The sequence below is a fragment of the Urocitellus parryii genome, chromosome 9 (assembly GCF_045843805.1).
Source record: "Urocitellus parryii isolate mUroPar1 chromosome 9, mUroPar1.hap1, whole genome shotgun sequence".
NCBI classification, from domain to species: Eukaryota; Metazoa; Chordata; class Mammalia; order Rodentia; family Sciuridae; genus Urocitellus; species Urocitellus parryii.
In genome coordinates, this window is record NC_135539.1 from 59,232,960 (window position 1) to 59,250,529 (window position 17,570).

General features: G+C 36.1%; 1 protein-coding gene across 1 annotated transcript in view; it reads right to left on the bottom strand.

Annotated features, from left to right (window-relative positions):
• Positions 1-17,570, bottom strand: part of Cubn (cubilin) — a 280,054-nt gene that overhangs the window by 54,712 nt on the left and 207,772 nt on the right. The window contains exons 51-56 of the mRNA XM_026408130.2: positions 16,970-17,116; positions 14,870-14,991; positions 14,154-14,379; positions 12,035-12,222; positions 7,650-7,806; positions 6,017-6,166 (exon numbers count right to left, since the gene is read on the bottom strand). Of these exons, the coding sequence (XP_026263915.2) occupies positions 6,017-6,166; positions 7,650-7,806; positions 12,035-12,222; positions 14,154-14,379; positions 14,870-14,991; positions 16,970-17,116 (990 nt within the window). The remainder of the gene's footprint in view (positions 1-6,016; positions 6,167-7,649; positions 7,807-12,034; positions 12,223-14,153; positions 14,380-14,869; positions 14,992-16,969; positions 17,117-17,570) is intronic.

Here is a 17,570-nt window from a genome sequence, read left to right on the forward strand (position 1 = left end):
ATACAGGGAAATATTGCTAATACTATATTAAACTCATGGACCCATATTTTGGTCAAACAGCCTGCTCTCCAGGTTAGTTTCTAAGTTGTTGGCCTAAGGATATAGATTATCATAGTAGTAGTTAGCTTGAAAAAGTACAGAAATTCTGTGACACAGAAGGTAGCATGGGTTATTCTATATTATACTTCCAAATAATTTTTTTTAAAAATAGTTCAATTATGGACAAACTATTATGGAATAGAAGTAAGACACAATAAAACCCCATTAACTATAAAAGTTTGCATTCAACAATAAGAAAGTTTGTTGAGGAGATGTAGAGAAAGTCGAGAGGGAATTTCAATTTTTTGGTAGATGGAAATAAAATATCAAATAACTAACAAACCCTTCATAACCCTGCTTATTCTCAATACCTGATTTGGTAAAATTAAAAGTTGTAATATTTGGCAATTGTTTCATGAATTAAAACATTCTTTTATCCTTTCAGTGGTTAGTTCATTAAGGTAGGATGTCCTCAATTTTTTCCCATAAGAAATCAAACATCTACTTAATATCAGAAATTGGTCAAGTTATCTAAGTCTAAGGACATTCCAGGGACTAGTTATAAATAAGCATGAAAATGAGTTGTAAATACTATGTCACTAGGTATTACGTAATTCACACACATACTTTTTCTCAAGCTCTATATATCACATCACTCCATTAGATAAAAAATGTCAGCTTGACTCATCCATGACAAGGCACTTGGTGATAGAGACCACAGGCATCAGAAAATAATAATATTAAACAATTTTCTACAGTGGTAGGAGGAGCTAATTGCCTACATAATCAAAATGTACACAAACCTCTCAAGTAGAATACATCTAGAGTGATTGTCTTCTAGAGAAAAAAGTCTGGATGAAGATCTTCAAGGAGCCAAGGTGGATATCAAAGTCAAGTTTATGGCCAAGAGGTGCCATTTAATCAGACAAGAGAATTTGATAGGAAGAGAAGCATCCTGAAATAGAACAATACTCTGTCCTTGGACCAGAGCCCATGAAGGGACAGGAAGATATAACTGCTCTTACTTCTATCTTAATGACTTGACAACGTATTTATCATTGAAACCTCTGAGCTATAAAAGATTTCCCTGTGATTTTCTTTTAAATGACTATTTTCCTTCCTTCAGAGTAAATTTCAGACATATTTGTTGTTTAACATTGGTAAGGTTCTATATGTGTTGGAATTTAATTTTTATTACATTTTCCTGGGCTTTATTATACTACAGTGTCTATTAATTCTGAATTCTATCATGAATCTAAAAACTTGGAGGGAATTGAAAGGAAAGAAAGGATGAGTAATTCAGAAAAAGCATCAACTTGTGGGATCTAGCTCCAGATTATAATTTTTCTTCAGAGTCCTGAACAGACAGAGGCAGAGATGCCAGAAATGACTGCAGATGAGGGAGAATCCTTCGGTTGGCATGTTTTAATATTGTGGATAAGGTCAAGTCTTGTGAATCAAGCAGAAAAGGGTTCCAGGGAGAGGCGAGTGATTTAGAGGGTAGCAAAGGCTCTATCTGGCCCCTGTCTAATTAGCTTCACTTTGAAAAACATGAAAACTAGTCTCCTTGGTGGAAGAATGATTCGGCAGAGAGGGAAGCACATGCCAGTACAGAGCCAAGCTCCATTTAGCAGAAGGCCAAAGCCTTAAAACAAAGCATGTGGCCCAGGCAAACCAGGAATCTCACAGAAACCTCTCTGTCCCCTTTAGTGTCCTGCCAATTTGAATGAATTATCAATAGGAAACATTTCAAAGAAACCACTCCCCGGTTCCTTCTAAAATAATGCATTGCGAAATGCACCCACATTCTAAGTTCTTTGGACACAATTAAGAAAGCAAACAGAAGAAATGCTAAGTAGTTGAGTAATGCCAATATTTAAAACTTATTAAATGGGGGGAATATGAGATAAAACAACTGACAAAACTCAGTTATTGTGCTTCTGGATGAGCAAAGAGGACCAAAAGAAAATCTAAATTTTCTTTCCTTTTCCTTTTATTATTTTTAATTATTGTATTAGGTGTACTGTGTAAACCAGGACTTCTAAGTTAATCAAAGAGAAGTCAGGTAACTGTTAGGTAGGACTTCCCAGCTGATTGCTTAGGCAATCTAACCCATTCTTCTTGGGACTTTTGATATCATTCCTAGAGGACAATGAGCAAAAGCACTTGGCCTTCTGGTGTCCTCCATACCATGTGCTAGGTGCTACTCCACCAGCCAACCTGCATCATGAGTCCCTCGGGGACCAGGGCTGCAGCTGGGTGGTAGAACACTTGCATAGAACGCTGGAGGCCCTGGGTTCCGTCCCTAGCACCACAAACAACAATAAGAACAGAACTAAACCCTTCATCATTATTAAGACAATGATATTATCCAAATTTAATGATAGGGAAAAAACAGTATAGAAGGCTTGACTTAGGTTACCTCATCTACCTTTTATTGATGAAGAAAAACAAAAACAGACTCTAATTTTTACAGAAGCTTGAGGACAATCTGCTTGACCACATGAATAACAAGATTGTAAAAATATAGTTTAAAATTATTCCATCTTTGGGAAATTAAAATAAATATTTAATAACACCTGATTATAAAATAAACATAAATAATAGTCCACCGTTCATAGAATGGCTGGTATTGGAAATGTAAAACTGTTGAGAAAGAGAGAGTCTTTGGCCAACATAAAATAACATACTTTCAGAGCATGTTACTTTGTGGTGAGTGGAAAGGAGGTCACTGAGCCTCTATAACCTCCCAGTAGGAAAAGCACCATGTGGGGGGGGGGGCAGAATCAGTATATTGGCTTGAATTGTAAAACCTACTCTAACCAGTTGCCAGTGTTGAATAGACACATGTAAGGACAAAGGTGCTCCTCATGGTATTTTGGAGCCTGAGATAGCCCATTTTCTCTTTTCCAGTTCCATCTTTTGAGTTAATGGCCCACCATGAGCACAGATCTAGGAGCCTCATCTCTACATCAGTCAGCCAACAGTGGCTTACTGCCTGCCGTGCTCAGAAATGCTTGGACAGCATCTCTCAGAATCAGTTCCTATTGCCTGTGGCAGCTGGAAAAGCCTGTGCTCCTTCCACAAAGCTATGACCTTCCTTGAGAGCAATTATCAGTTTTATCACAATAAAAGTGCACATGAATCCCTCAGGCTCATTTTTGAAGAAGCTGGGGAAAGGTTATTTTTTTCAGTAGCTAATGAATCTCTAGCTTGTTGATGGCATCTGATAAATGTCATTACTGATATGGTCAGTGATAATAATCTAATTATAAAATAAATTTGATTAATGATGCCCTTTTAAAGAATCATCATAATTCAATTAGTCTATAGCTAGGCATTATCCACTTAGCAGTGTGAAAATATCGAGTTCTTGTAACACTGGAAATGTCAGAAGACATATCATAAGGATATCATTTTACCAAAAGATCAGTCTCTTCAAGTGGGTGTGGATTAGTATATCCATTAGTGGAAGTAGCAATCACTTTAATCTGGCATTATCTGACTTTCACAGGTACTATTTTTCATAGAGTCATATCTCCTAACAGTGGAGAAACAGATTCTGAGCTATGTGTTGTTAGGCGGCTGTGTCTTTGTGAAAATATCATGGAGTATAAGTACACTAAACAAATAGAATGGTTAAAATGTCACTAGGTGATATAACATTACAGACTGTCATTCACATAGTCCATCATCAACTGAGAAATCATTACGTGGCACATGAACATGTGAGTGTGTGTGTAAAAGCAAAGTGGTTATCTCTAGAAAGGTAATTTATGCAAAGTCATGTGGTAGGTGGCTCTCCTGGCCTTAAGACATCCCAAGATGCTATGCTTTTTCCCATTATGTAATCTTGGGAATTCCACTGTGTTATCCCATTTTCCCACCCAGTTGACAAAGCTCAGGGACTACTGTTTAAGGTGGTATAGGGTTCCTTGTAGCGATACATATGCCATTGATATCAGCAGTGCTTTGTGTGGCATTGAAATATATTTACTAATGTCTCCTCTTTTGAGTCTAAATGATATTGGCACATGACATTCTCATGTTTATATAATTCACTGGGAATAAAAGCATATATGCAAATGAAAAATATGAGACACATGTTTTATGTTATTAGAATAACTCTCCTGATTATAAAAATATAAATTTATTGAAAAGAAAATAAATATAACCTATAAATCTATCCCACATTGATAATGCTTAAAGTACTATTTAACAGTCTTATAGAATTTTTTCACATGTATGTTATTTAAAATAGAAATCAGATAATCTTATGTAAACTATTTTATCCTCCCTCAATACTTAATGAATCATGAACATGTTTTTACATTACTGAGACTTTTGTGGCAGCAAATGCTAAGACATTATATTTTACATGTTTACAATGACAAATATGAATTATATTTGGCATTTTTAGGCAAACATATGTGAAGAAAAATCAAGCTACAGAGATAGAGGGAAAGATGAGGTCATAGCAAAAGGAAAGAGAGAGGCTTTGTATAACTGTGCTTGTGGATAGGAGCCTCAACACTAAGGAAAAAGGACTAGGAGAAGATCATAAAGAGAAAGGAGATGAAAGCGTATCCCATGATAATATTTCATAGAAGCAAACCACAAATGTTAATCTTGTTAACTCACTCAAATCAATATTTATTAAACACCTATTTTGACTCCATAAGTCAGTTTCTTTCTGGTTAATTTGTGGTATGTGCAAAAATGTGGGTGTGAATAGAGTGGAGAGAATAAACACAAATGAATAAATTAAAAGCTATGGTAATATGTAACACATTTCAGATTTATCTTCTTTACAAAATTTATGTGATGCATATGGCCTTAAAGTTCTTACTATTTGTATACTGCTGGATGGAATATATAGAAAGTTTTTGAATAAATGGTTGGATCCTTTATTTGGATCTTTATGCACATTTACATGACATGTTATTTATATAGTTTTTCAAATGGTGATTTAGAGTATCTCTGCCTCTTCTTACCCCTCATTAATTTCTTAAGATTTTTTTCATAGTATGCTTAAGAATAAGTCTGCCTTCCAGGGCTATTATCAAAAGAGAAATGTTGGGAGAACTTAGAAATTAGACACTTTTATACTGTTGGTAGAAATGTAAATCGGAAGAACCATTATGGAAAATGGTATGGAGGTTTCTCAAAAAATTAAAAATAGGACTACTGTATGATCAAGAAGTTCCACTTCTGTTTAAATGGCGAAAAGAAATGAAATCAGTATATCAAAGAGATATTTTTACTCTTCCATGTTCATGACAGCATTATTCATAATAGTTGAGACATGGAAACAATCTGGGTTCACCAGTGGATAAAGAAAATGTGGGGGTTGAGGGTGTGGCTCAGTGGTAGAGCACTTGCCTAGCATGTGTGAGGCTCTGACTCAATGCCCAGCACCGAAAAAAAAGAAAAGAAAAAAAAAAAAAGAAAGAAAATGTGTACACAATTAAATAGTATTCAGACTTTAAAAACAAAGCAACCCTGACCTTTTGACAGCAAGGATGAACCTGGAAGACATTATGCTAAGTGAAATAATCCATGTATATAGAAAGACACGCATGGTCTCACTTCTATGTCAAATCCAAAAAAGATGAACTTATAGAAACCTAGAGTAGAACGGTGGTTATCAGACTCTGGGGGAAGAGGAATGGTGAGCTATCTAACAAAGGATACAAAATTTCACTTTATTCTGTAGGAGGACTAAATTTAGGAAATATATTGCACCCCACCATGATTATAATTAATACCAATGTATTGTCTAACTTAAAATTGTTGAAAGGAAATTTTAAATGTTCTCATCACCAAAAAACTGATAAGTAGAGTGTTAACATGTCATCTAGCTTGATCTAGAAATTCCACAATGCATGCAAATATTCAAACATCATGTTGTACACCATACACATATAGTTTTTATTTAATTAAAATTATTTAAGTTTTTCAAAAAGAATAAACTTACCTTCCAAGTGGAAAGACACAAATGTCAAGACAACCAGAGACTGAGAATTAGCTTCTATGATATAGGTGCAGTTCATATTGTTGTCGTACGGCCTTGGGAAGTTTGGAGAAATGATGTTACCTGTAGGGCCAGTGAAATTACGTCCACATCCTATGTGGGAGCAAAATGGCATCATCAGAACATTTGTTGTCACATCTGGTGTCTATTTTATCAGTAACAGAAAGATGTCATTTCACAAATTCTCTAGTTACAGTTTCCTGGGAAACTCCAAATGGAAGAAACAATAACTAAGAGCATGAAACTTTTATTTAAAAATAAACATACACACAAAAAGAGGACTTTTTTTTAAGAAAATGTGCAGAATTTTAGGTGCTAGGTAGTATAAGTTTTACCACATATTCACTGTAAATTTCTTCATATGAAGATTTTCTTTTTAAAAAAGGATGTCAGAGATTGAATGTGGTTCACAGAGATAAAGAAATAAAACAGGTAAAAGTGATTTGCAATGTACTTTGTACATTTAATGTTTTTGAAATGTCTAATTGGAGAATGACATTACTACATTATTTTTGTTACTATTGTAATCCAGCCATAAGAATAATGCTAGTATTTTTAAAAACAAGTTGAATTTACTAATCACAATTCTCACAAACTTCTCACATGAATCCTTGGGTCAGAAATAAAGAAAAAAAAATATTTCTACTATTAAAATAGCATTTGGTTTTCATATAACCACTAATCAGTTAATTCATATCACTCATTAACAGATCAGGCATGAAAATATCTGTATTCTTTTAAATGGTATTAAAATACACACAATTGTACACACAGGCACCACACCATCAACCATCTGAAGACCTGTGCTTAGGTCCAGAGTTGCCTTTCATGACATCCTTTCCACCAACTTCCTTCAATTCATGTCAGAAATACCTGTTTACTATTAGTCTCTCTAATTCCTCTTCTGGATTTTTTTTTTTTCTGAACAGTGGTTCGCAATTAGTAGCTACTTGATTTAATCATTTCAGCCAATAGGCTGCCCCATTGCTTCTCAGACGTGAAGACTACTGCAGTTCCCATTAGCCCAATTTGTGTTTAGCAGTCAGAGAAGCAGACCCATGTACCCAGCTAGGAAGAGGGAACACCCAAGAAAGCAGATTCCAAAGTTGAATGACATGAGAGGCTTCTGGATAAAGATTAAACATGCAAACCCCTCGCCCATGGAAATGCTCAGTTCAGTTGGGTCTAGGGTGATGCCCAAGAATGTGCATGCTCTTCCAGGCCCCACAGGTGATTTTGAAACAGGTGATGAAAGTGTTCCCATGCATGTCTCATTACCAGCCACCTGAGCTTCTATCAAATACACACTCACTTTGGATCTTAGGCTTATTTTTAGATGTTGGCTAGTAGCACTCATGTCTTTTACACCATTTCTCAATTGATATACTGTTGAATTTAGTTGTATTCTCCCTGAATTTTGAAGGAAAGGTGTCCCTTCAGGATTAGGTGACTCACCCATGTTCTTCCCCTTGGATCTCCTAGTTCAAGTCACCCTGGAACAGTCTTCCCACCATTTTCCAAGGCTGTCTGTGGCCCCCACACTCTTTCCATAACCTCTGGGTTTAATGCTACTTACGGCTTACGAAGGATGCGGAGAAGCCCTGGGCTGGCTCTTCCTGAGACTGGAAGACGACCCTGAATGCATTTGTGGGTGTAATAATGGTCCTGGAAGCCATGTTCCCACAGTTTGTGGCCAACAGGGCGTTGTTGGTCTCTTCAGTTCCTGTCCACACCTAGCAGGATCATAAACATGACTTATGTTTTAATGTGCTTAAGCTCAAAACTAATGATACTCAGGTATCTACAAAAAAACAATAGTAAATGAAACATGAGGAAATCTGCAATATTTTCTTTTGAGAATAGTTTTTTAAGCTGCTTTTAAAATACCCCCACTCCACTCTCACTGCTCTAAGAGGATTGTTTACTTTTGTGTAGCTGGGCAGTTATTAAAAAAATGATCAATCACTATCCAGTTTTCTCTTACCTTTCAATCAATCTTATCCAACTGAGGTTTGAGTTTCCCAAAAGACATTTGGCAATGTCTGGAGGCATTTCAGAGTATCACATTTGGTGTGTGAGGGTAGTACCCAGTAGGGAGGGATGTTGATAAACATCCTACAGTGCAAAGGACAACTCCCCACAACTGCCCCACCCCCCACACAAAAAAAGAATTATCTGGCCCAAGAAGGTAATTGGCTATGGATGAGACCCACTTTACTATTCCACATTCTCTTCAGATCAAATTATACAAAATTATCCATTCCCAAATCAAATCTTTCAAGAATATTCCTTAAAAAGAACAATAAGATATCAAGTCATAAAAAGATTTCAGTTTGTAGATCAGTCCATGGGAAGAACTGAAAACAGCACCTGACCATTCCACTGATTTAATATTTCTCTGTTCTTTAAAGCCATATCATTTCAATTGATTTTTCAAATGCTGGTATCCAGCGGTTAGTCATCTTGCTTGCAGACAAATTATGCTAGCCATTTATCAGGTATAAGAGGTGCCTGGCAGCATAGCTAATAAGAACAAAAATGCAGATATTCTGCTAAATGCCTAAGACCAATAAAAATGTCAATAAAAAGACTTTTACCAAAACATCCCTAATTTTATGGAATAACTTCATTAAATTTTTCCTAATTTTTATATCTACATATTATAAAATTATGAGTATAACTTTCTGAGAGAAAGATGTCTGTATGCACTATTTTTTTCAAACATTACTATTATTATATTATACATATTTAGAATCATTATATCTTCCAGATGGATTGATTCTGCTATTATGAAAGATCCCTTTTTTTCTATAGTGACTTTCTATACTCCAACATCTAGGTTATCAGGTAATGGTATAGCTACTGTTTTTTTTTTTTTTTTTTTTGTTAAATGTTTGCATAGTGTATGTTTTTATATATTTCACTTTTGAACTGACTATGTGGTTGAATTTGAATTGTATTTATTATCACTTACTTGGGCCATAGCTTGGCTCCAATAATCCCTGTATTTCAATGAATGCTATTCAGCTATTTACAATTAAAATATTGATATAAATACATTTAAGCTATGTCTGATATTTTATTGTTTGCTTTCTATGTACTTCTCTGTTTCTTGACTTCCTGGAGATTCCATTTTGATTGAAGAATGGTGTTTTGGTGTATATCTCTCTATATAATTTTGGTAGTTGTTATTGTTCCTGGTATCACAACATACACATGTGATTTTAACAGTTTACTGGCTTCCACATTAGACCATTTTGAGCGAAGTGTAATATACCCTCCATTTAGGTCCCTTTATCTTACCAATTTTTCATTGTATTCAGTATCAGAGGGCATTATAATCTTTTTTTAAAATTATCACTATCCTTCATAAAACTTATAAAGGATATTCTATTGTAGGTCCACATTTCTTCTCTGCACATGTCCTTTCTTCCTTCCTGATGCTACAGAATTTCTTCTTATTTCATTTCATCTGAAGAACTTCCATTAGACAGTCTTTAGTGGGAGGTCCCCTAGAAATCATTTCTTTTTGTTTTCTTTATGTGACAAGATTTTGTTTTCCTCTTAGTTCTGAGGAATGGTTTTCCAGATACTAAATTTATGAGTGACCATTCTTTTATTTTAGCACTTCATTGTGTCTCGTCTTTCGAATGTATTCTCCTCTCTTTGGGGCACTCCAGTGATAGAATGTCCCACCATTTGTTATTGTTCATGGGTCTCTAAGGCTTCCTTGGTGATTTTTTAAGTCTATTTTCTCTTTATTGTTCAGATGGGGTGAATTACTCTGTTTTTCTGTCCCCAACCTCATTGATTCTACTCTTTGTAATGTCCACTTCACTATTGAACTACCAGTAAGTTATTTCTATTGTTGTATCTTTCAATTCTATAATTGCCATTTATTCCTTCATGGTAACTATTGTTTCTTTACTGAAATTCTCTTTTTTGTTTCAAGAGAACTTGTCAGTAGTTGCAGAGTATTTTTATGACATCCTTGCCATATGAGTCCAACACCTGATTTACTTCAGTGTTGGCATCACTTGTCTTTTCTCACTCAAGTCCTGATGTTCTTCTTAATTCTTATTACGATGAGTTCTTTTTAAATTGTATACACTTAATTATGTTAGAAGATTCTGGATCTTATTTATATGTTTATGTTTAGTATGTAGTCTTGCATATTTGATGGGGTATGGTTCCAATGGCTCTTTAACTTTTCATAATCTTTGCGGTGTGATTTTGGTTTGCTTGGTTTATTGGCTGCTACTGGAGCACCTAGGGCTACCTGAGTAGGTAGAGGATACTTTATATGTTTGGGCCTCCAGGTGTTTCTCAATTGAAGCATAAGGGTCTAGTACAATTCCCTTAGGTATGGCTCCTGTATGACCCAATGTCTTTGGGTTGGGTAGTAGTCTTTCTGGCTTGTGGAGACAGGCATTTTGGACCAATGGGCAGGATGTTCATTCTGTTCATCTGTCCTTCTGTCTCTGGGGTAGGGAGGAGAGTTCTGGGCTCATAGGCACAAAGGGGCTACCCACACAAGGCTGTTTGCATTTGCTACATTCCTTTACTAGTTATTTACATTCAGCCTTTCTTGGAAGAGGCAGGTGTCTTAGATCCCCGCCCCCCAGGAGAAAAAGACTGCTTCCTCTGGCAATTATGGTGACAAGGCCCCCAAATGATCTCATTTGCCACTGGTGTTGGGCTTCATCATGATGTCAGAGGGACTTCTCTCCAGAAAAGGAATGAGTCCAGGTCATTTTCAGATTTTGTTTGTACAACTGGAGAACTTACAAGGCTTTTCTTCAGTCTGTACCCATGATATTGACTCATTTCATGAGATGAGAGCTCACTTGCTTCATGAAAAAAGCAATTAGGAAAAGTATATATTAAATGTGGTTTATAATGCCTCTACTTCTGTAAGTATTGGATTTTCATTTAAATAGGAACTATGGATCAATGAGGTATAAAACATAATTCCAGAGATGATATGAAATAATAACATTAACAATAAGAGCTACTTCTACTCATTAAGCAATTTTATATCCATGTACTGAGTACTATGTACGTTACTATATCATATTAACTCTAATGCTTAAAACAGCCTGACTAAAGTAGAAATATTTGTCTTCATTTTACAGTTGAATAATTTGGAGCCCAAGCGTTGGTTGAATTAGCTCATAAATAAAACAGACAGGTAATAAGTTTGAGAAAGAGAAATAATATCCAAGCCAATGTGATCTTAAGGCCAATGTTCTTTCTACTAAAAGGAGTGTCTCTTAGAGATAAAACATGTAAGATGCAAAATAGCACAGGTCAAATGCACTCATGATTCAATCATCATGGTCCTGTTCACGGGTAGTGAAATGTCAGTGCTGTGTGAACAGTATTTATAACTTAGAGAGAGAAACTTGCTGACTGCCTCCATGTTTATGTGGGTGTCTCATGGTCTTCTCAGTTTGTTGGTCCTTAAGGCCCAGGATGAAGGTTGGCATTAGCTCCTTCTCCAACCTTCTCCCATTTTTATAGAATATGTTAAATTTTGACTGTGATGGTGCCTTGAACTGTAAAGAGAATTATCTTTTAAAGTGAAAGAGAGAAAAGAGAGAGAGAGAGAGAGAGAGAGAGAGAGAGAAGGTAGGAAGGAAAGAAGGAAGGAAGCTGGTTTTCTTTCCTTCATTTCCACAGAAAGGAGGAACCATTCATGGTTATGAGAATTTACTAAGGTCAGACAAAAATTTCCTTAATTTACCTAGTTATTAGCAAATGAAAAATCATAGGGTGACCTGTGTGCTGTGCTTCCTATTTTAATTCCTAATAAGTTGCGATTTCTCACTTACACCCAAGAAATCCAAGCAGCAAATCTGTCCTTTTTCACATTAAAAAGTGGCTTCCTGGCATGGGTAGCCTAAATATTTATGTTCACAGAACCAGTGTGACTCCAATTGAGTAAGCCAAAGCACTGACCTTCACAAAGCTGTTCTGACACTGTCCATCACCGCTGGGGATTCGGAAGTTTCCGTCAAAGCTGATCTCCCAGTGTTTACTTTCGTGAGTAATGACTGTCCAGGAACATCTGCTGTTTTCAGGAAAATCCTGAGGCCAGTGAGGGGAACTGATTGTACCATTATCTGAATGAAATATTCCACCACAACCTGAAAAAAATTTCATGGAAAAACGTCATCCATCTTCAAGAGAAATCACAATTTTGGAAACTCAAGACCACTAGAAAAGAAACACTACAAGATCTCAGTCTAGAGTGTACAGCCTGTCAAGGTCAAGTTCTGTATTTTATTACCACTAATACATGGGACTGCAACTCTATACTCATTTGTAATTTTACTTTAAATACAGGACTAGAGAGAATGTAATATTGAGTTGGGGAAAATTCTTTTATTAAACAATCTGGTTCATTTATATTGAAACTGACTGATGGGTGTAAATAAATGATTTGAAGAAATAAAAATTTAGAATTATTTTCACCCTCTTGAAATGGGTACTTAATAGATGACCAGACCAGTGTGGTGATGCACGCCTGTAATCCCAGCGGCTCACAAGCTCGAGGCAGGAGAATTGAAAGCTCAAAGCCATCCTCAGCAACTTAGCAAGGCCCTAAGCAACTCAGAGAGATCCTGTCTCTAAATAAAAATGTAAAAAGGGATGGAGATGTGGCTCAGTGGTTAAGCAACCCTGAGTCCAACTCTTGGCACCAAAAAAGAAAAAAGATGGCCAAAATATGAACTCAAAACAAAATGAAGTTTAATTAAACAACATTCCTTCAGCTTTGCTTTTAAGCTCTCAGCACCCCGGGGGTTCATCTATTCCGTATGACTTTAATCGTAGGCAGTGATTTAATGAGGGAAAGTTCAACTCCTTCTACAAAGATCTCCCTAGTAACTCTGACTCTACTAGAAAGAATGGTCCTGTGCGATATTAGGGTTTGTTAAAATCCTAAATATATAAGTCCTATTTTCTGAGTATTCTTACAAGGTTGAAAATTTATAGGTACCAAAGTTACTCTTTTTAAATAAAATCTGCTATACTTTGGTTCAGTTCCCATGTGCTACTGCTTTTGTTCTAAATCACAAATCTCATCTTGCCATCTTCCTCCTCAAAACCTTCCAGTAGTTCCCACTGCTCATGGGGAGATACATAAACTGAGGCTCATCATGATGCGAACTACTTATTTTCCTGTCCTGAACACTCTCAGTATTCTACCTTTGAGGGCCAAATATTTTAAACTAGTTGTGATTCCAACATTTATTTCTAGTACTCGAGATTCCCTGGCTGTTCTGTGCCCTTTTGCTAATGGAGCATGCATCATGCAGTGTTCAACTTCTGGGCTCAATTGTTTTTATTGAAATCCTGATTACAAATCATCAGCTATATGCCTTGAGCAAATGATGAGCTCACTCGTTCTCAGTTTCTGCCTATGCAAAATAGGGAAGATATGTATCAATACTGTGTTATCTTCCTAGAGTTGGTGCATGGAATATTGGAAGTGAATCCAATATAGAAGTGATACAAAATGTGTGTAGTCAGTCCTCTATGTTGGCAGTTCTGTTTCCATGGATTTAAGTAACCATGAATCAGAAAGAACTGAAAAGAAAGACTTGCATCTGCATTAAGCATGTACAAACTGTTTTCCTTGCCCTTATTCCCTAATAATACATTATAACAAATATGTATTTATTTTAAAAAATTTTTAGTTGTAGATAGACACAATACTTTTATTTGCTTTTATTTTTATGTGGTGTCAGGGATTAAACCCAGTACCTCATGTATGCTAGGCAAGCACTCTACTACTGAGCCACAACCCCAGCCTCCTATAACAAATATTTATATAGAATTTATATTGAATTAGGTATTATAAGTAATCTAGAACTGATTTAAAATATATAGAAGGATACATACAGGTTCTACACATATACTGAAACATTTTATGTAAGGGACTTGAGCTTCCACAGGTTAGGGTATCCATTAGGGTCCTGGAACCAATCCCTCTCAGTTATACCAAAGAATGACTGTATTTTAAATAAATTTAGACACCACTGCAAAAAGAAGACAAGTGCAGAGTTTCCTTTACCTAAAGTCTGTGTGCTCCATGTAGCATAAAATCCACCTTTTTGTACTGAATGGTCAGAGTTAAAAATTACCACGAGCTGGTTGGAACCAGACTGTATTGTCTCTGGGTTTGACTCTCCACAGTATTGTCCTATGATAGGTGATCCAGGGGAGCCACCATTCCTGACAGTGACGGAGTCCCAGGCACAAGCTACATGTCTTTCAACATCAAAGCTACTGAATGTAAGCTGTGGAAAAAGAAAGAAATGATGAGGTGCTCTGTGCTATGAGTGACCTACAAGGTCCTTATAAATCTTTTTATTTCATTTAAATTCACATAATCTTTTATTTCTGCCCTTTCTTTAACTCTCCTCTCCCCTCCTCTCTATTTCCTTATCAACGATTCTCTTGAAAGTTTAAATGGGCTATTTCTCCAGGAAGTGGAGAAGCTCTGGAACCCCAGCTCATCAGGAACATGAATGAAAGCTCATCAAGAACACGAACACACCTCTTTCCTGAATGTAGAAATATTTTCTATGTACAACTTCTCCTAGACTTGAAAAAAAGATAGCATTCTTCATTAATTATAGACTTGTAGATACTGTAATGAGAGCATTTTTAGAGAGAAATAATGATCTGTCCACAGAATCAAAGCCTACACTGATCTCTTGTATACTAAAAGAAGCCAATTTCCATGATATGGATATGGAAATATTTTACACAGTAATAAGAACTCACAGTGATGGTGTGTCCTGGAGGGGCTTCCAACAACCAAGAACAGTGGGTGAAGCTGTCATAAGAGTCTGGGTAGTTGGGGCTTGTAATCACTCCACTCTCACCTGTCTGTATTCCGCCACAATCTGAAATCAGATTTGCAACCGTCTACATAAGATAGAAGAAGCGGGGGGACCTGTAAAGCCATAGTAGTCTTATAGTCATCATACTTTATGATAAAAATATGATAAATGAATAAATAAATGAAACTGGCACAAAAGCAAAGTTAGATGAAAGAATAGAAACAGATTCCCAAATAGTGTTGGCTGAACAGAACCACGTAGTGAGGACAGCCCTAGGTTTAGTACAAAGGAGAAGGAAGATAACTGACAGTAACTGCACGAGAGACAAAGTAAGTAACATCACCTTTCTAGCAAAAACTAGGCTAGAGAAAACACATGTGAGCTTGAAGAAATGACCGGTCCCATAATTAAATACCTTGTTGCTTTATAATAAGCACATAGTCAGGTATCAAATGACATATTAACAAATCATAGCAGAGCATAGCATGACCTGATGTTCAACACAAATAATACTGCTCCTTGGAGCCTGATTCTTCTTTTTTAATCTGATACAGAAAAATCAACTGGCAAGTAAGGGGGACAATGGCCAGTGTCTCACTGGAGGGTTCTTCTTCCTGCTGAGGAGGATAGAAGCCATCTGGAAACTTAAAGTCTAAATTAATAAGTGAAGAACAAAACACAAACAGTAAGAAAGATATTTACATAAAGCAAAGCCCCTGACAGACCTAGTCCACATGGGTGCTGGAACTAGACAAAGATGTCTCCAGAGGTTTATTTAAGGGGGGGGGCATCAAAGGCAGGGATAAAGTTTCAAGGGTGGAGTGTTGCTTTGTGATGTATTGCAATCCTCAGGTTGATTGGCATCTTGGCAGGTCACACCCATCTCAGGTGCTGTGTGGGATGTTTGGCAGAGCTTGAGCTTGAGGGGGCAGTTCACCTGCATCAGGCCATCAATCTCTGGGGGGGTGCCACAGGAAGTTCCCAGTGCCAGACTTATCCCCTCACTAGGCTACGATGCACAACACAGTCCACACACAACCCAAGGATGGCTCATGACAGGCAAGATGATTGAGTCCATTACTATCAATTTCACTCCTTTCTCCAAGCAGTCATTTGGATATAACACACACACACAAAAAAAAAAAAATAATAAAATAAAAATAAACAAAACTATAACCAAAACAAAGCCAAATTCAATGGAAAGGAAAAAGGGTCTTCAAAAATCGATCAGCAATAAATGTACTCAAGTTCACAAGGGCAATCTCAAACAGTGTGGTTGTCTGAGAGACTAAAGAGACTAAAGAATAAAGATGTGGGCCATGAAGTTGGGATAAGAGAGTTTAGGGACTTCCACAGAAAACATGGAATTGGGATGTTTACATAAAGTTGGGAATCTAAAAGGACTACCATGTTAGTGGAAAGGGACTGGAAAAAAATTTAATAACCAAGGGAAGCTGCACTCTGGGGGCTGAATTTTTTGGGTGTAAGCACTGAATGTCAGAGATGCAAATACAACATAAAATATTAGCCCATAATATGCAGTCACATGAACAAAACATACATCATAACCAAGTATAGTTTATCACAGCAACTCAAGAACAGTTTACCAAGAGAAAATATTTCAATAAAATTTGTCACAATAATGTGTGAAAGGAAGAAAAACTAGCATTCCAATAGATGCTGAAAACAGTTGATAAAATCTTATACACATTTCTTATTTAAAAAATACATTTTGTACACTAGGAATTGGAGGAATACAGAAGAAACAAAGAGACTCAAAGATAAAAAATATTAAAACCAAAAAGAGTATAGCAAGATCTCTAAAATAAAGATAAATATATAAAACTTATAAATTTCCTAGGTATCAGCAACAGCCAATTATTAAACACAATTTGGAAAATCTTGTTGACATTGGAAGCAAAACTAATAGTTGCCTAGAAATACATCTAGCAAAATACATGAAATATTTTTATGGAAAAAAAACCAAAATTTTAATTATCATGTTATTGCCAGATATTGAGATCTGAATCATTAGTCTTACCTGTAAAGGAATACTTTATGAGGAATCCAGGATATTCGATGCGATCATTGGTAACAAATTGTATCCACACCTGACGATGAGGTATAACCAATGGCAGGGTAGGTTTGGGGCCACAGAATCTCCCTATTAGGGAACCATCAGCATCACCTGAACAAAATAATACACCAAGTGCCATTATTTGCATAACTTTTGAGAAACATATGTAATGGATTCTGTAGGAATAAATCATAGAAACATTTCAAGATATTAATTGACCCATTTAAATTCTGATGTTGTCACAGACATTGCACAAAGTTCCTCCCCATCTTGTCCATTACAAAGAGTTCCTCCAACAAAGTAAAGCAAAACAACAACAACAAAAAAAGTTCTGTTTTGGTGTAGATGTATTTCTACCATAGATGCCAATTTGTTCCAATTTGTTTTTTCATAATCACTTCAGCATATCTAAACAGAGATACAACTAATAAAAAAAACCCTTTTTTGTAGGTCGTAAGAAATTTGACACAATAATGATAAAAAATACATGAAGATGATAATTGCCTAAAATTTAGAAGATTTCTTTGCTGTATTCAATCAACTAAAATGAATAGAGTATTTAGTG